Below are 19,863 nucleotides of genomic sequence, written 5' to 3'. Positions count from 1 at the left end.
AAACAAAGATTCCCCCCACAAATTCTGGGGTAAATTAGAACTTAACAACATAACATTCATCACCTCTTTTAGAGTTTGGTTTTTGCGTTCCGCAATACCGTTTGATTGAGGTGAATAAGCCCTAGTTTGATTAATGATTCCATGTTCAGAACAGAAACCTTCAAAAGGTAATTCATATTCACCTCCTTTATCACTCCTTATAGCCTTAATCTTTTTGCTTAGTTGATTTTCAACTTCATTTTTTTTATAGTGTTTGAACACTTCAATTGCCTCATCTTTACTTCTCAACAAGTAAACATAACTATATCTAGTGCTATTGTCAATAAAAGTAATGAAATATTTTTTACCACCTCTAGTTTGCACGTACTTAAAATCACATATATCTATGTGTATTAAGTCTAAATCGAGGTTCAGTACTTCTTTCAATGGAATGAAAGGATGATCTGGTCAACTTGGATTCTACACAAATTTCACATTTATGGTGTGGGTATATTTTTATCATTGGTATATAGTCCAAATTAATTCATCTATGCAAAGTATCCTAATTAACATGTCCTAATCTACCATGCCATACATGTGAAGACTCAATCAAGTAAACAAAATATTCAAATTTATTGGCACTCTTTGACGCAATAGTAAAACAAGACATCCTAAAGAGCCCATCCTAAAGATAGCCCTTACCCACGAATACATCATTCTTAGTTAGTACAAATTTATCAGAAACAAAGACTAACTTAAAGCCATTCTTACTCAGCAGCGACCCAAAAACCAAGTTCTTGCGAATGTCAATAGAGCACCTCATTCAAAGTTAGTTCCTTCCTAAAAGTCAACCTTATCACCACCTTTCCTTTGCCTTCAACCTTGGACGTAGAAGAGTTTCCCATAAAGAGTTGTTCTTCTTTTACCACAGCATGATAAGTGGTGAACATTGACTTGTTGGAGCATATGTGGCGAGTAGCACCAGTATCCATCCACCATTCCCTTTCATTTCCAATTATGAGACATTCAGAAACCACAGCAGATAGGTTCATGTTATTAAGATTGTCAAAAAGTGTGTCCATTGTCACATTTGCTTCAGTCTTTTGCTTCTTGTATTTCTTTGGCTTGTGACATTCACTTGCCTTATGTCCATCCTTCCCACAGTTGTAGCACTTGCCCTTGAACTTAATTAGCAGGCGTACTACTCTCTTCGCCTTGAGATTTGTCTTGGTGCTTCCTCTTTCCCTTAGCACTTGGTCCTTCCACAACATTGGCCTTTTCCACCATAGGATCCTTGCCCTTCTTCTCAGATAGACGGTTATCTTCCTCTATCCTTAGACGGACAATCAGTTCTTCAAGATTCATATCTTTGCATTTATGCTTCAGATAGTTCTTAAAATCCTTCCAAGATAGTGGTAATTTCTCAATCGTAGCAGCCACTTGGAAAGATTCTCCTAGGGTCATTCCTTCAGCAATGACATCATGGAGGATTACTTGAAATTCTTGGACTTGGCTTATGATGGTCTTACTATCCGTCATTTTGAAATAAAGAAATCTACCAACTGTGAATTTCTTCATGCCAGCATCTTCACTCTTGTATTTCTTGTCCAACAAATCCCAAAGTTCCTTAACAGTCTTGAACACACTATACACATTGTATAATGAGTCAACCAACCCCACTAAGGACATAATTTCTACACAAGAAACCAGCATGAAAACAAGCATCCTTGGCCAAAACCTTCTCCTTATTGGTTTCATCAGGGCTTACATCAGGAGCCTTATCCCACAGAAACCTTGCCAAGTTAAGGGTGGTTAGATAGAAGAGCATCTTCTATTGCCAGCGCTTGAAATAAGTTCCAATGAACTTTTCAGGCTTCTCCCTATGAGGAACATAATGGGAAACAACAGTAGGAATAGGAACAACAGGAGTAATTACTGGTGGTGTTGCCATATTCTGAAATACAACTGCACTTTGTTATTCCTTTAAACCAAAACAAAAAAGAAAATAGAAACAAATTATGTTCGGTAAAGAAGAAGAAGAAAAAGAAATCTGCCTTAAGTTGTTAGGAATATACAACTTAATTGTACTTACTCTTTACCAATTACCAAACTATACAAACCTTTTGTTTTGTAAGTGTCTTGTACTTCTTAGTTAAATCTGAGCCTAGTGTAGATACACTATGTCCTTAAGACAGATTTTCTCCCTCACGATGCTTGAAGGTTGATGGGAAACTGTCTCCCAAGATAGAACGGATTTCCTTCTATAGAAAGCTAGCACTTCAATTATATAGAATCAACAAACACAACATAGTATTTGACTAAGAACAGAGGGAGAAGAGAAATATCAGAACTCTGTGTGATCTGGTGTGTCTTTCTCTCCAAATTCATCCACTATTTATAGGTGAGTAGTGTATCTTCGAAACAACACAGTGGCTCTTGGGAAAAAGTAAGCAACTCTTCCAAAAGCCACATGTTTCGAAAGGACACACCATTTTGGCATAAAGCAAATCGCTTTTGAACCGCCCTATTTCGAAGGTCACACTTTTTTCGGTATGATGCATTGTTTGAATCGACCCCAAAGGCATTTTCGAAGGTCGCACCTTTTCGGCATAATGCACTGTTTCGAACCAATGCACCCTTTCGAAAAGGTTTTTCTCACTTTACGTACTGTTTCAAGATAAACCCATTTCATCTCAAGTGGGGTAACTTGGGAGACAAATTACTCATTCATATCCCAATGGATTTGTGCAAATCCATTTTTCTAACAACAGCATCAAGGGGGAAGGGAATCTAGCAAGATGTAATACAACTTGTATGGAATGGGTTTAACTACTGGACATGGAAAGCAAGGAATGATCAAATTTTTGAAAACAAACAAGTATGTGCACAGTATGTGATTGGGGATGTCAGAATAAAGCTAATGGCGGTTGAGATAAAGATGTCGTAAGGACCAGAAGTACAAAGATTCAGTGAAAACTGGAACATTGAGGTAAAGATCAAGCAAAAGGAGCAGAAATTTGTCCGATGGCAGAAGGCAGAACTGGATACTCACAATCTCAACACAGACGGTTCACAAACTCAAAGGGCTGTTATGGGGATCAGTAGCAGTTATATGAGACAATGATGGAGAGGTGATTACGGCTAGCCATGGGAAACACTCAATAGATCTAATTGAGTTGCAGGCAGTAGAGTAGAGGATGGAGATGGCAACACACCATGGGATAAGAAGACTTAAAGTGCAAACTGACTCAAGGAGTGTAATAACATTCTTATCCGACAGGTATCAGCATCCGTGGCAAGCAGAAAGCATGATAAAGAATATTGAGCCCATGAAGGGGCTGTTTGAACATTTTAGTATTTATCATGTATACAAGGAATCAAATAATGTATACAAGGAATCAAATAAGCTGACAGATGCAATAGCATCAAATATCCCCACATCTAGCTATCTAGAATTAGTACCAAGTTCATTTGCAGAAGATATAAAAAAAATTATACATGATGATGTGAGAGGCAAATTGTATGTGAGAGACATGTGAGAATGTAACAAACTTAATCTTTATTTTTAATAAAAAGGGGTAGGGGACCCTTTAAAAACCTCCTTGCTTACCCGACCAAAAAAAAATTTAAAAAAAAAAAAAAAAAAAAAAAAATATATATATATATATATATATATATATATATATATATAAGTAGCTAGCACTTTATAAATCAAATCTACTATCTATATACTAAAGTAGAGACCTCCAATGGAAGATTTTCTCTCTCCTAGGTGACACTCTAATATGAGAGTTAGCCTTTTTTAATAGCCCCTACAATACCATGTAGACTTCTCTCTCAATTAAAACTCTTGACTTCGATCTCTCTCAATTAAAACTCTACAAAAAAGTTCAAAAATAGTCTAGACACTATGTTCTCTGCATTAATTCCAACCAACCCTGAAGTCTGAATAGTACGTCCATCAAACATAGAAGTCATTGATTACATTTTTTTAAGAGGCAATGTTTATGAGCGGGAAACTTTTTGATATATATAAACTTTTACATAGGAGAGTATGCATAAACGTCTATTGGGATCCTCAGAAATATAATTGTTGACCTTAAATCTTCACCACTGGTAATGCATAACCGACGACAAAGAAGAATTCATCAATTATTTGCATTGTTTCAATTATTAGTTTGTTTGTTTACTTAAATTTACACAAAACAAGAGTCAATTAAAGAAATTATATTGTACATTCAAAAATAGTCTAGACACTATGTTCTTTGCATTAATTTTGTTTAACATGTTATTGTTCCACTCAGTCCGACATTACATGAATCACACATTATAAAAGTAATACTTGAGGAGAGAGATCGTGCAGATGAAGCAAATTGTTAGTAATGTTAGTAGTGAGTCACTGGGTTTAGTAGCTTATACTCATAGGAGACTTCCGTGAAATAGCCATATAACTTAAATTTTTTCCATCAAAAAGTGCTAGACCAAAACCACAACTAGAAAAAAAATGGATGCCTTACCTAGACTGCATAGGACACGTAGATTGATAGAGTACGCATTGGAGCATAGAACACATTTGATCTTAATAGTGTTTTAGTACATAAACAATGTTCGAATATTGCGATTTATATACGCATAATACCTAAAAGATCTCGGGTAGGTTGGTGGTGAGTTAAACTCTATATTTGACAATATTTTGACCCTCAAAATAGAAAATAGAATAGATGGTGGTGAGTTGTCCACAAGTGTAGGTTGGTGTGAGCTGCCCACTCAACAACACATAAGGATTATACAACACCCCCAAAATATTGTCACCAAGTACGGTACGGGTTTAAAACGGTGTATTTGAAAAAAACTTAGTTCGTGTTTTAAACGGAATGTCTCGGGAAAAAAACGGAAAAAAAGCGTAAAAAAACGTGGGGCATAAAAAACGGGTTTAAAACGGTAAAACGGGTTTAAAATGTATAATACGTACAATACGTAAAAGAAACGGTAAAAACCGATGATAAAGAATATAATAGATAAAGAATTTGATTTTTTTTATAAGAGTGGAAAAAAGAATTGACACATAAACTAAAAATAAAAATAATACAAATGAAAGAAAATTCAAATACATAAAAGTATCAAATTATCATTACTCATCCAAATACTAAAAGTTTTAGGGGTTGTTTGTTTTTCTGAGCCTATGAATGCTGAATGGCTCATCCTCTGAATGCTAAATGCTGATTGCTGAATTCTAAAAAACATGTTTGTTTTCTGTTAGAATAACCCTGCGGCTCAAGGTTGAATATAAATCATTCGGACAATTTTACTCATACTATCTATTTTAAACACTAACTTGATTTCTTGTTAAACAAAATATATATTATATTTGAGGAGAAGAGATGGATTATCGAAAAAAAATAAATGATAAATAAATTTATTTAAAATATGCTTTCACAAATATATTTTAACGGTTTATTTTCATATTTTGTTTATTTTCAAAATATATATATGTAATTCTATTTTTAACAAAGTGGATATCATTCACCCAAAAAAAATGAAAAAACCTGTGACGCCAACATCAAATTTTGAAGAACCTATTTTGAAACCATAAAAGTCAAGGTAAGAAAGTAGATGGGTTCTTAAGATTGGGTTCTTAAGAAAGGGCAAGAAGGGACTTTTTTGTTTTAAGTATTAGAATTCAGCATTCAGAAGAAATTTTGGTGCTGAATGCTGAATGCTAAAAGTACCACTTAATGCTTAAACTACTTAAAAAAAATAAACAAGTTTTGAGCCTCTGAATACTTAAAACTTAAGTTTAAGAGGCTCTGAATGCTGAATTCAAAAAAAACAAACAACCCCTTAGATTCAGTACCAAAACACGACTCTAAATAAGATTCTACTAATTATCAACCATAATGGCATAATCAAGTTCTACAAATAAGTTAATAACTTTAAAATTTATAATTAATTATTAATAGTCCAAAACAAAATAAAATTGTCTCAATAAATCAATCTAACGCCCACTCTTCAAAAAGGTAAACTCCAAAACTCTTTTTCTTCTTCGTGTTTTCTTTTAGATTAAAAAAAAAAAAAAAGGTTTTAAACAGAAGATTTTCAAAATCTCGAGTTTTAAACGTTTTTTTAAGTTTAAAATGCGTTTAAAACGTTTAAAATGAACCAGACGCCTTGCCAATATCTCGGGTTTTAAACGTTTTTTTAAGTTTTAAACGCGTTTTTAAAAAAAAAAAACGCCGAACTTGTTGGTGACAGCCCCAATATGTAGGATTATAAAGCTCCATTGAAGATAATTCGCCGAGTTGGTAGACCACACTTTTTTCACCAACTACGTACTCTAAAGAGAGTGAGAGAGAGAGAGTAGTAGTTCATATTCTAAATGATGGAACTACCACTAACTGACGAGGGTGGTGGAAACTTGATTTCTTCTTCCGACGGCTGCATTACGAAGAAGAGCGTTCCAAGTGAATTGGTAATTGAGTTACTTTCGTTTCTACCCATTAAATCTGTATGTAAATTCAGGTGCATCAGTAAATCTTGGCTTAAATTATTTACTAATGACCCTTTTTTTGCCAAACTCCACCTCTTACTGGTATTCTAGCAAACGAACATCCTGAAAGAGGAATCAACAAATTTCACTTGGCAGAAACCAGCGATAATTCAAAACTTTTTGAACTGCCATTTTGGCCAGAGAGTCCCAACTATTTTGTTCATGGAATTTGTAATGGAATGGATTGGGAGACATCTATATCTGGAATCCTCTCACAGAGTCTACTATTCATATCAGTAGTCCAGAGTCTACCAATTTTGGGTTTGGTTTAAATCAAGCTACTAATGAATATAAGGTGGTAAGATATGATGGTTATGGAGATAAAAGTGACAATAACAAATTTCGCTCTTTTGTCAGTGTATGCACTTTAAGCAGAGAGCCGTCATGGAGGACTATAGAACCATTTGACCAGTACTATACTATTCTTAAAGATCGTACCGCACCACATGTCAATGGAGCTCTTCATTGGCTTGCATTTAGGATTCCGCTACTGCAATCAAGAGTTATCCTTTCCTTTGACCTGAAAGAGGATATTTTTAAAGAGATACCACATCCACATCTGACCGAGTTGATCTCCAATGATGTTCATTTTGACGCTGTGGAACTGGGTGGATTACTTTGTCTGTTCGGCATTCAACTTAGAGTGGAGCTTCAGATTTGGGTGATGAAACAGCGTGTTTGGCCTTGGACAAAACAATTTAAGATTGGACTACTTGGAGTATGTGGGTCATTTGAGTATTTGCGACCAGTTGGCATTGCAAACAGCGAGAGATTATACTAATAAAATGTTATGCCCACTCTATGGAAAATGGTGTTTTTTATAATTCAAAACATGCCAAAAATGTTGTTTTGTATAATGCAGAAACCGACTCGGTTCGTGATGTTAAGATATTTAACTCTGGTCATTGGCAAGCGTACGCTTATACAGGAAGCCTCATCTCACCCAAATTTATCAGTGGACTCAATCATAACAGGACATAGTGGAAGCTGGACGGCAAAGGTAAGCTAACAAGGCCCTACTGAAATATTCAATTTTTCAGTATGCTCTTTTGCTTTTTCTTGATTGAAATATTGTTAAGTTGTTATGTGTTATAATTTACTTTGGCTAAGTTATAGAGAGAGTGACTCATTCCACAAGCCAAATCACACAACGTAAACACATTAGGTGGACAAACGCATCCAATTAAACAACGGATTATCCAGACATGTGTCGTGTATCCTCTACTACCTAAAAAAATAAATAAAAAGAAAGGATTAAAAAGAGAAGAAGAATAGGAAGAGGAGAAAAGAAGAACACGTTGGCTCGCCATAACTACCTCTATTTTCGGTTGTTTTCGTTCTTGCTTTAAAAAGGTGAGTTAGAATTTATGTTCTTAGTAGAAACATGATATGTTGTGCTTTTGTGTTGTTCATATGATGATAAGTAGAGACTAGATGTTAAAGAGATTTGAATTATGACGATTTATGCGTAGGTTTATGTACTAAGTTATTAGATTAAGTTAACATGCTTTGGCAATTCAAACTGAAATATTCAATTTTTCAGTATGTTCTTTTGCATTTTCATGATTGAAATATTGTTAAGTTGTTATGTGTTATAATTTACTTTGGCTAAGTTATAAAGAGAGTGACTCATTCCACAAGCCAAATCACACAACGTAAACACATTAGGTGCACAAACGCATCCAATTAAACAACGGATTATCCAGACATGTGTCGTGTATCCCTTACATTTGGCAGGTCTGAAACCCATTAAGGCTGATTTGTGTTCTGAAATAACTAAAGAAGCAGTTCAAAATGTGTTTAATATATTACACAACACTCAGTTGATACCAGCTACAAGGAGAAGGGTTGTCTAGGGAGACGTACAGTTTCCCATCCAACCTTGAAACACCGTGAGAGGGAAAATCTATCATAAGGACATAGTGAATCCTCACTAGGCTTGGATTAACATTTTCGTACTTGGTACATTTGAGAGAAAGGTTTGTACAGTTGTGGTAATTGGTAAAGAGTAAGTATATTCAAGTTGTAGTTCCTAACATTATCTAGACGTGTGTCTTACATGTAGCTTACATTTACCAAGTATCTCTTACATTTGGCAGGTGTGAAACCCATTAAGACTGATTTGTGTTCTAAAATAACTAAAGAAGCAGCTCCGTATATGTTTAGTAACACAACACTCAGTTGATACTAGCCACAAGGAGAAGGGTTGTCCTTCAAATTGTTATATTTTTAAAGATTGATATTGCAATTAGGAGGAGTCACCCAGAAGGGTTTTTTTTTTTTTTTTTTTTTTTTTTTTGGCTAACCATTAACATTGGCTTTAAGGTCGGGTGGTGCATTGTTGAACTAGAGACCTGAATTTCAGTAGGGCTTAAATTATTTACTAATGACCCTTTTTTTGCCAAACTTCACCTCACTCATAACTCAAATGAATCCAAACTCCACATTACTAGTTTTCTAGCAAAAGATTATCCTGAAAGGGGGATCAACAAATTTCACTTGGCAGAAACCAGCGATATTTCAAAACTTTTTGAACTGCCATTTTGTCTAGATACTCCTTCCTACTATTTTGTTCATGGAATTTGTAATGGAATGGTATTGCTGCGCTCATTGGACAACCTCTATATCTGGAATCCTCTCACCAGAGACTACATTCATTTCCGTTGTTGTCCACCGGAGTCTACCATTCCTCTTGGTCATAGTATGTGTCTCAATTTTGGGTTTGGTTTAAATCAAGCTACTAATGAATATAAGGTGGTAAGATATGTTGGTTATAGAGATAAAAGTGACAATAACAAATTTCGCTCTTATGTCAGTGTATGCACTTTAACCAGTTTAAGCAGAGAGCCGTCATGGAGGACTATAGAACCATTTGACCAGTACCATACTCGTCTTAAAGATTGTACCCCACCACTTGTCAATGGCGCTCTTCACTGGCTTGCAATTAGGATTCTGCTACCGCAATCAAGAGTTATCCTTTCCTTTGACCTGAAAGAGGAGGTTTTTAAAGAAATACCACATCCACATCCGACCGAGTTGATCTTCAAAGATGTTTATCTTGAGCTTGTGGAACTGGGTGGATTACTTTGTATGTTCGGCATTCAATTTGGAGTGGAGCTTCAGATTTGGGTGATGAAACAGTATGGTGTTAATGGCTCTTGGACAAAACAATTTAAGATTGGACTACTTGGAGTATGTGGGTCACTTGAGTATTTGCGACCAGTTGGTGTTGCAAACAGCGGAGAGATTATACTAATACAAAGTTCTGTAAGCTCTACCAAAAAAATTGTTTTCTATAATGCAGAAACCGACTCGGTTCGTGATGTTAAGATATTTGACTCTGGTCATTGGAAAGTGTTCGCTTATACAGGAAGCCTCATCTCACCCAAATTTATCAGTGGACTCAATCATAACAGGACATAGTGGAAGCTGGACGGCAAAGGTAAGCTAATAAGGCCCTACTGAATATTCAATTTTTCAGTATGTTCTTTTGCATTTTCATGATTGAAATATTGTTAAGTTATGTGTTATAATTTACTTTGGCTAAGTTATAGAGAGATGACTCATTCCACAAGCCAAATCACACAAGGTAAACACATTAGGTGCACAAACGCATCCAATTAAACAACGGATTATCTTGACGTGTGTCGTGTATCCCTTACATTTGGCAGGTCTGAAACCCATTAAGGCTGATTTGTGTTCTGAAATAACTAAAGAAGCAGTTCAAAATGTGTTTAATAACACAACACTCAGTTGATACCAGCTACAAGGAGAAGGGTTGTCTGGGGAGACGTACAGTTTCCCATCCAACCTTGAAACACCGTGAGGGGGAAAATCTGTCTTAAGGAGATAGTGAATCTTCACTAGGCTTGGATTCACATTTTCGTACTTGGTACATTTGAGAGAAAAGTTTGTACAGTTGTGGTAATTGGTAAAGAGTAAGTATATTCAAGTTGTGGTTCCTAACATTATCCAGACGTGTGTCGTATATCCCTTACATTTGGCAGGTGTGAAACCCATTAAGATTGGTTTGCGTTCTAAAATAACTAAAGAAGCAGCTCCGAATGTATATATACCTTCTCGGTGACTCCGAATGAGTAACACAACACTCAGTTGATACTAGCCACAGGGAGAAGGCTTGTCTTTCAGATTGTTATATTTTTAAAGATTGATATTGCAATTAGGAGGAGTCACCGAGAAGTATATATACCTTCTCGGTGACTCCTCCTAATTGCAATATCAATCTCTAAAAATATAACAATCTGAAAGACAAGCCTTCTCCCTGTGGCTAGTATCAACTGAGTGTTGTGTTACTAAACACATTCGGAGCTGCTTCAATATATATATATATATATATTTTGTAAATGGCTAACCATTAACATTGGCTTTAAGGTTGGGTGGTGCATTGTTGAACTAGAGACCTGAATTTCAAAACAAACAGTTTGATACTGGTCTGGGTTTCCTTTCCACTCAACAAGCTTGTCTTCCGTTTTCATTAGGCAGTCAGAAAAAGACAGAAAGGCAGACGATGAGAGATGGGAGAATTTTCGCTTTCTCCAGTAATCTGTACCAGTTTAAATGATCTTATAGATATTAAAGTCGTCTTTTTCTTACTTTTTGTGGATCATCTCTCTACCTATCAATTTGAGGAGTCGCTAGCTAGCAATCGTCAAAATGAAAACATACATTAAGCTACTAAGATCATAAACAGATACGAAGTAAAACTCACATTGTATTTATCATTCTTAATATATTACTAGTTCGTCAATGGAATGTGTGTTAATGTCGCCTATATTGTTATATTAGTCTCTGCTCTCTAGATGTCTCTGAAAAGCTTGTACAATATATTCCATGCTATACATCAGATTGTTTACATATATATTTGTTTTCAACATGTTACAGGTTTGCTCCAAGATGACAGACAAGCCAGCTGGAGGCGCTTTGCATGCCAGTTCAGGGAGCTTGTCTTTTCATTTGGTTTGTGGAGATGAAAGTAGCATAATTTTCCTTTTTATCAGTCGGTTAGCTTCAATAGTCTCTTTCTATTTGGTTTGTAATAAACGCAGCAGATGTTTGTTTTGCCCAAAGCATTTCTTTTTATCTAATTGTCAGTTGGAGAATTATACTTGGTTCTATAGTACACGGATTTTGAAATACTTTTGGATCTATAGTAGGGTTTAGTTATAGACTTGTAGTAGAGAAGGTTACCATTATACTCTAATATGTTAAGGATACACATGTCGATATATTATTCCACGAGCATCCTTAACAGCCTTGATAAATATATCTGTATGGAATTTACAAGTCATCCACAGCGTGTGATACGAGCAAGGGTTGTGACGCGTGGACTGAACCATTCCGGCCTTGCTCAGAAACAGATGTAGTAATTTGGCATTTTACAACCCTCCCAGATGATGTAATCAGTAATTTGGCATTGGAAAATTGACGTTGAAGACTCTAGAATCCGATTACAAAGTGAACCCACTTGGCCGGTAAACTATGGAACCGCTTTTATTTAAATGGATAACATGTACAACAACTGAATTGAGAGCCAAGGACGTATCTGAAGCAATCTCAATCCTGAACTTGAATCCCAAACGAAGAGCCGAAACTGGTTTTCAGATGAAGAATTCAAAACTCTCATGAGTTTGGCCTGTACTAATGAAAGTAATTTACATGGATATGTATTTCTTGAGGGGGAAAAAAAAGGTATCAAGGTGTTACGAATCTTTTTTAAGATAGACGTCAATATATACATAACATCCAAATAGAAGCATTCCAGCCCGAGCCAGTGTTGCACACCGACATGCATAGATAATTGATATAATTGAAAATTATGCATCCCATTTCTAAAGCAATGTTACAAGAAGTGTTGATTGAGAACAGGGGCTTTAAAACAATGAAGAAAACACAAGCTTGGAGTAAAATGCCATGGAATAAGAGAAGAATGGTACAAAGCTTTGCAATCTGCTCAGGATCATGGAGATGATTAATATGACGCGGACGCTTTTAAGATTCTCTCATGCCATAATAAGAATATTTGTCATTTGACGAAGATTCGGTGTGGTAGATCAAGAATCAAAGCCAGAGTAAACACCACTTTCCCTCAAAAGTCTCTTTTCTTCCTCAACATAACTCTTTCCCCTACTGGCCTGACCAAGATCTCTCTTTCTCTTCTCCTTCTGCGAGAAAGAAAGATTCTTCTTCTCTTTCTCCTTCTCCCAGTCTCTCTCCCTCTCCATCTCTCTCTCGCTCCTAGTTTTTACATTCATTAGCTTCTCCCCCTCGGTTAGAGCAGCTCTTGTTCTCTGTCGCTCTTCAAATGATTCATCTGTCTCCTTATCTGTACCACTGTCCTTTCCAGTGGACCATGACCAGTTTGGTTCTTGCTCCACCTTTGGCGGGGGGACCCTCAAGACTGACAGTCCACCTCTGTAGCCATGACGATTCAAAGCTTCGAAATCAATAACAGCGCCCCCCTTTCGTTTTACACCCTTAACTGTATTAATATACAGCAACAAATGTCAATAAATTGGCTATAATGCCTACATGTATAGGCTTTGCAAGCTCATAGAGTCATAGATTTAAAAAGTTCCACTAAATATGTCTTCTTCATCGAGATTAGAATTATAAGATGCTTCAGATTTTATATCAAAATTTTCCTAAATATAATGCCTACATGTAAAGAAACATTTGACAATGTCTTCGGTATTAGTGAGGGAAGAGGAGTGGGTGGTATTAAAAAGGGTTAAGAGACTCAATCTACATCAAGAACATCAAATGTACATACAAAAACAACATATCTCCAAACACAAGTTCATCATCCTTTACCAAATTAACAACACAAAGTAGAGCAAAAGAAGAAATTTAATCCTCCGAAACTTTCTCCAAACAATGGCCGCAACTAAAGGGTGATTTCCCTTTAGGGGCAAGACTGGAAAATTTACGAAAACAACATGGAAACACACAAACAAACACAACCAAATACAACTGAAGATGAGATAGATGAAATAGATCAACAGACACCTTACAAAGATGAGAATGAACAGGTTGAGCTCATGAAGAAAGAAATAGTCAAAAAATTTGGAGAGGGCTCCATAGAAAAGCTCTTGCGGAATAGAATGATGCAGATTCAGAATGACCTGCTACATGATGATGAGCAAGCTGTTAGAACTGAAGAGGTACAGGAAAAGGGGGATGTGGTGGAAGAAACTCCTAAAGCTGCAACCTTTACCCCAACTCTGGAAAATGTGGCAATTGTTGTCCATGAATCTAAGGAAACAGAAAATAACGACACTAAGAAATAGTGGGCTGAGGTACTTGGAAGAACATCAATTGGTAAGAAAACACTCACATTTATAGAGCCAAACATGGAGGATGGAAAGCCAGTTCTACATGTTGAATCCAAAAAGTTCCAACATGTCCACCAGAAGTTTGACAAAATGATTGTGGGCAGCTTTGTTGGGAAGAGGCCTGGCTATATGTTTGTCAAAGAGATGGTAACTAGAACATGGAGATTGAAGAGTCAGTTTACCATGAAAAACTACGGTGAGACAGGATACTCATTCGAGTTCAACAATGATGAGGATAGGAATACGGTGCTAGATAAAGGCTCATTCCATATTGCTAGTCAGTTATTCATTGTGAGACCATGGAAACTATTCTTAGAATCTGAGATTGATGAGCTGAGAACTATACCCATATGGGTAATCATGAAGAAGTATCCTATCGAGATGTGGGATTCAGAGGGATTCAGAGCAGTTGCAAGTGCCATAGGAAACCCTTTGTTTGTTGACAAGTTAACTGAGGATATGGTGAGAACAGACTATGCTAGGGTGTGTGTTGAAGTGAGCACTAAATGCACTTACCCAGAAGGACTTCCAGTGGTGATTGATGGCAAGAGGAAAATCTTCATTCAGTTCGAATACAACTGGAAACCGCCTAAATGCAGGCATTGCGACATTTTTGGCCACTCTGACACAAACTGCCCTAAGGTGGAGACTCAGCAAGGAACAAGGAAGAAGCCTAACAAAGAGAATAAGGGAATAAAAACAGCATGGGTGCAGAAAGAGAGTAATGGTACAGATGTGAATGAAAATAGAGAGAATGAGGTTCAAGAAGTACATACAGTTGCAGAAGAAAGAGGATGGGAAACACCGAGCAAGAAACATACATGTAGGGCTAGGGAGGAAGGGAGCCCTAAAACAGGGTCAGTTGAGGTGAACTCAAATGCACCAGTTGCTGCAGGAGAAGCTAGGAGATCAGATAAGGAAAAAAATGATAAGGAGGATGGCAGCAAGAGGAAATAAAAAGATGATGGAACTAGAAACAGTTCTAGCTCCCAGCTCAAAGAAGGAAAACTTTCTACTGTACCAGGGAACAAGATTACTCTTAACAGTAGTGGTAGCAACAAACCTAGTTCAGCTAGGCATGGTACAGTGGCCCCTAACCCAAAATCTAAATGATAAATGTCGGATGTTGGAATGTTAGAGGATTTAATAAGAGCTTTCAGCAAGCAGAAGTGAGGGAACTTATAAGAAAGAATAACCTGAGTATTATGGGCATAGTAGAGACTAAAGTAAAGGAAGCGAAGCTGAATTTTGTTATAAATAAGGTTTGTCCGGGATGGAAAGTAGCTCACAATTACGCTAATAGTGAGCTAGGAAGGATTTGGGTGTGTTGGGATGGCAAAGTTTGTGTAGTCAGTAATGTACGAGCTGAATTACAATGTATCACTATGGATGTCTGTCTGCTGAATGGTGAGTCCTTTGTTTTGACTGTTGTATATGGGTGTAATGAGATATGGATCAGAAAGGAGCTGTGGGATAGAATCAGCAACTTATCATACGCTATCCAGATCCCATGGTTAGTACTAGGAGATTACAACTCTATCCTTAACTCACAAGAAAGAGTAGGGGGGCCACCAACAAGACCTGTGCATTTCCAGGACCTGCTGAACTGTGTTAACTCACCTGGGTTGGTGAATTTACAGTATAAAGGGGATTTCCTTACTTGGAGCAATAGACAAGAAACAAGGTCATGGAGAAAACTTGATAGAATCATGGTGAATGCAGAGTGGATTAATAAGTACAATGATTATGAAGCAGAATTTATAAGTCCTGGAGCTACATCAGACCACTCTTCAATGGTTGTGTACTCTAGGCAATGAAGCATCGGTCTGCAAGAAATCCTTGATTTTTCAATTTTTGGGTACAAGAGGAAGGATTTATGAATATAGTGAGTGGTGCATGGAACACACCGTTGTTAGGAACCCCATGTATACATTCATGAAGAAACTCAAGCACGCCAAAGCGGCTCTTATTCATTGGAAATGCAGAGACAAGGTGGGTAATGTGGACTCGAGTTACGATTACAAGGAAAGAGTTGGAACAGATTCGGATAAGGCTACGGGAAGAACCACTCAATCAAGAACTCATCGCCAAGGAAAGGGTAACTATAAGAACATATGTGACAAAGAAGCAAAATTCATGGGAATCCACTTACAAGCAAAAGTCCGAGACAGTGTGATAACTCTCTGACAACAACACAACCTACTTCTTCAATTCCATTAAAGCAAGAAGAGGACTTAATAGGATAACCCTGCTCGAGGATGGTAATGCGAAATATGCTTGATGATGTCAATGATATAGGTGAAGAATGTGTTCAGTACTACAAGGAATTATACTGTCCAGATAACTTGGAGGAGCTTGATTTTACAATGTTCATGAACATGCAAGTGCCACAGATCGGGGATCTACAGAGTCAAGAGTTGGTTAAAGATGTTACAAGAGATGAAATCATTGAATGTCTAGCACATATTGACAGTGATAAGGCTCCAGGGGAAGATGGCTTCACCTCTTTATTCTTTAAGACCGCATGGAGAGTGGTAGGGGATGAATTTGTGAAAGCAATCCAGAATTTCTTCAAATCTGGCATGATGTTACAAGAAGTAAATGCTACATGTGTAACATTAGTCCCAAAGGTTAAGAGCCCTACTTCCTTGAGTGACTATAGACCAATTGCATGCTGCACTGTGGTCTATAAGTGCATTACAAAAATCATAACAAGCAGAATGAAGGCTTTTATACCACAGGTGATATCCCCTAATCAATCAGCATTTGTGTTTGGTAGAAGCATTCAGGATAACATCCTTTTGTCACATGAGCTCTTGCACAACTATCACAGAGATTCTGGACCACCAAGATGTGCAGCAAAGATCGACCTAAGGAAGGCATATGACTCTATCGACGATGGGAGGCGATGGAGTTTGCTTTAACCAGAGTGGGAGTTCCTATGAAGTTCATTAGATGGATTCAAACATGTATTCAAACCCCGAGGTATTCTATCATGCTTAATGGATCACCTTTTGGATATTTTAAAGGCAGAAGAGGCATTAGACAAGGAGACCCTATGTTTCCGTACCTGTTCGTCCTTGTTATGGAGCTCTTTCACAGCTGATTATGGAGAAAGTGGATGATGGATCTTTCAAATTGCATTATAAGTGTGACAATCCCATTATCACACACCTTTCCTTTTGCCGCGACCTCATAGCCTTTATGAGCGGGGATATCGACCGCAGAAGAAGCTTGAAGAATACTTTGAACGACTTTAAGATGTGTAATTGGGTTGCAAAGTAAACTTGGACAAGAGTAACATGTTCTATCTTGCAGGATAGATACTACCACATGCAATCGATTCAAAGTGTGATCCAATTCCAAAAGGTACACTTCTGTAAAGTACTTGGGACTCCCATTGATCACAACAAGGCTAACATTTTCTCGATTGTGCACCACTTCTTGAAAAGGTTTCTAACAAGATCTGAGTTGGAAGGGCAAATCTTTATCTTATCTTTGTGACTTCAACTCATAAAGGCGGTTCTCAATAACCTAAGCATCTATTGGCTATCATCCTTTGTTCTTCCGCAAAAAATAGTTGATGATATTGATAGATTGCTCAGAAACTTCCTTTGGAATGGACCTAATGGAGCTACGTCTCATGCATTGCTTGGGTGGGAACAGTTGTGTTATCCATATGAGGAGGGTGGACTGGGCATCAGAAAGTTGAGTATACTCAATCATGCGACCAATCTCAAGCACATATGACATATTGTGAGTGGAAAGGAAACTCTATGGGTGAACTGGGTGAACAAGAAATTGATAAAGAACAGGAACTTCTGGCACTTAAAGGTCCCAAATGACTGCTTGTGGGTTTGGAGGAACATTCTTCATGACCGTAAGCTTGCTTCTCCAATTGCACTTCACCAGATAGGAAATGGAGACAATACCAAGTTCTGGCTAGACCCTTGGCATCCTGTAGGTATCCTTAAGAAATTCTTTCCACAAGCATTAATTTTTTATTCTACATGTAGAATGAATGCAAATGTATCTAACATGCTTGAGAATGGTAGGTGGAATATTCCACATCATATTAGGGTAATTTTACCGGATATTATTATGCAAATGGAAGAGGTTGTTAGCATAGGCGAGGCGAGGATAAAATTATGCAGTCGATTCCCCGGAGGTGAGTTTAAGCTCAAAGACACTTATCATAGCCTGAGGGACTCAAAACAAACCATTAATTGGCATGGTATTGTGTGGTTCTCAAACATTATACCTCGACATTCATTTATCACTTGGTTAGCACTCAATGAGGGTTTGAAGACCTTGAGTAAATTAAGAGAATGGAAGGTGGTCCACTCGAAGTTGTGTGTTCTCTGGGAGGAGGGAAAAGAGAGAAAAACACTTATTTTTCCATTGTACTTACTCACAATTTGTATGGAAGAAACTACTTCAAAGTGCAGGCTATAATAGACAAAGGGAACAAACTTGGTCAAAAGAGGTTGAATGGGTCTTTGGAAAAAGGACTTGGCAAAGGATGTGAACAGGATGCATTGAGGCTCTTATTCAATGGATTTGTATCACGGAGTGGGCAAGAAAGGAACAACAGAATCTTCAAGAACGTTCACACCATGGCTGAACAAACCTCTTTTCTAATTACGAGTGATACAAAAACAAAACTTGCGGCATGTCAATTCAAAATGGATGAAGGACCTAAGAGAAGTCGACTCATGGCATTATGGAACATTGATATAGAGCTGAACATGAAACAGATAAAGAAATGTAAGTGGGAGAGAGGTGAAGAAGGCATAGACAATTTGAACACGATGGTACCTTGCAAGGCACTCAAGGAGGATGGGCTGCTGCCATCAGGGACCATAAGGGGGAAGTCATTGCTGCAGCAAAAGGGAAGACAGAATACAATACCATTGCACTTATCGAACTCTACGGGCTCAAGCAAGGACTCAAATTGGCGAAGAAGCATAACATTAGAAGAATTGCAGCACAGTCAGACTCGAGTAATGTGGTGTCTTTCATGAAGAACAGAGGACACCCATGGCAAGCAAACCACTTAATGGAGGAGATACAAGACTACATAGGACACTTAGACCATTTTACTATTACACATGCCTATAGAGAGGCTAACAAATTAGCAGATGCCTTAGCTGCTAATATTCCTACTATAAGTTTTATTGAGATTGTACCTAGCTCGTTCTCTGAGGATGTTAAGAAAATTGTCTATGAGGATGCTATAGGCAAAGTATATGCAAGAATGTAATTGGTTTTTCTCCTTTAATGCAAAGGGGTAAGGGACCTCTATAACAACCCTGCTTACCTACCAAAAAAAAAAAAAAAAGTTCTTCTCCATCTTCTTATCATGTACAATGTTCCTCAAATCCTTTATTTTCTCCTTCAGATCCCGTGCTAAAGAGATTAAGAAGACTGTTAACATCTTTGAACACATACATACAGTGGAGGCTTCTAAAAATTATAAATATTAGAAGTAGTTAAATGCATTGTTTAGTTACGGAACCAAAGGTACACTTCTATACAACCAACCAACCATGTAAATTTTGTACCTTCAAATATGTAATTAATAAAAACCGGTGTCAGAAAGCAAGAGTACTGAGAAAAGGTCAGCATACAAATGTGAACAACACTACTTTGTATCCAATTCTCATCATCAACAGCTACTTATAATAATAGTAATCATCATATACAAAAAAAAAAGATAGAATGATTACCTTCTGAGTCAGAATCGGAGTCAGAGGAAGAAGAAGAAGATGCAACCACATCATTGCTCTTACTTATTAGCCTGGCTTTCTTCATTCTCTTTTAATTAATTATTAAAACTACATTCAAAGAAGAAAAACTTGACTTCTGAAATAAAGGAATGGGGGCTTTTACCAATATTTGGGCCAGGCTTACCAATATTAGGCCCAAACGTTAGAACTATTAGAAAATTAGACCGTAAGAATCGATTTTGTTATTGGCAAAAAG

At 37.1% G+C, this 19,863-nt stretch overlaps 2 protein-coding genes and 1 long non-coding RNA gene across 3 annotated transcripts; 2 read left to right on the top strand and 1 right to left on the bottom strand.

The window, feature by feature from the left end:
- Positions 1 to 6,358: 6,358 nt before the first annotated feature.
- LOC147518274 (F-box protein At3g07870-like) lies at positions 6,359 to 8,631 on the top strand. The gene is made up of 4 exons (XM_086593874.1): positions 6,359 to 6,440; positions 6,745 to 7,244; positions 7,455 to 7,526; positions 8,626 to 8,631. The coding sequence occupies exons 1-4, from the start codon at positions 6,359 to 6,361 to the stop codon at positions 8,629 to 8,631; spliced, it is 660 nt and encodes a 219-aa protein (XP_086450000.1).
- A 497-nt stretch (positions 8,632 to 9,128) lies between these two features.
- Positions 9,129 to 11,682, top strand: LOC147518273 (uncharacterized). The gene is made up of 2 exons (XR_015211745.1): positions 9,129 to 9,968; positions 11,429 to 11,682. It is a non-coding gene; the product is annotated as an uncharacterized LOC147518273 (long non-coding RNA).
- A 668-nt stretch (positions 11,683 to 12,350) lies between these two features.
- Positions 12,351 to 19,768, bottom strand: LOC147518272 (uncharacterized). Its single transcript, XM_086590166.1, has 2 exons — positions 19,608 to 19,768; positions 12,351 to 13,025 (listed from the first exon to the last, which is right to left on the bottom strand). Exons 1-2 carry the CDS (start codon positions 19,690 to 19,692, stop codon positions 12,598 to 12,600), a joined length of 513 nt encoding a protein of 170 aa, XP_086446292.1. The 5' UTR covers positions 19,693 to 19,768; the 3' UTR covers positions 12,351 to 12,597.
- Between the last annotated feature and the right edge of the window lie 95 nt (positions 19,769 to 19,863).

Source organism: Coptis chinensis, chromosome 2, assembly GCF_015680905.1.
Source record: "Coptis chinensis isolate HL-2020 chromosome 2, ASM1568090v1, whole genome shotgun sequence".
NCBI lineage: Eukaryota > Viridiplantae > Streptophyta > Magnoliopsida > Ranunculales > Ranunculaceae > Coptis > Coptis chinensis.
This window is presented reverse-complemented; position numbering and strand designations above follow the sequence as displayed.

Coding starts and splice junctions, on each gene's coding strand:
- LOC147518274 (XM_086593874.1), top strand. CDS start 6,359: ATGGAACTACCACTAACTGACGAGGGTGGTGGAAACTTGATTTCTTCT. Junction 6,441..6,744: donor TACGAAGAAGAGCGTTCCAA/GTGAATTGGTAA, acceptor ATCCTCTCACAG/AGTCTACTATTCATATCAGT. Junction 7,245..7,454: donor TTAAGATTGGACTACTTGGA/GTATGTGGGTCA, acceptor ACGCTTATACAG/GAAGCCTCATCTCACCCAAA.
- LOC147518272 (XM_086590166.1), bottom strand. CDS start 19,692: ATGAAGAAAGCCAGGCTAATAAGTAAGAGCAATGATGTGGTTGCATCT. Junction 13,026..19,607: donor CTCCGATTCTGACTCAGAAG/GTAATCATTCTA, acceptor ATATTAATACAG/TTAAGGGTGTAAAACGAAAG.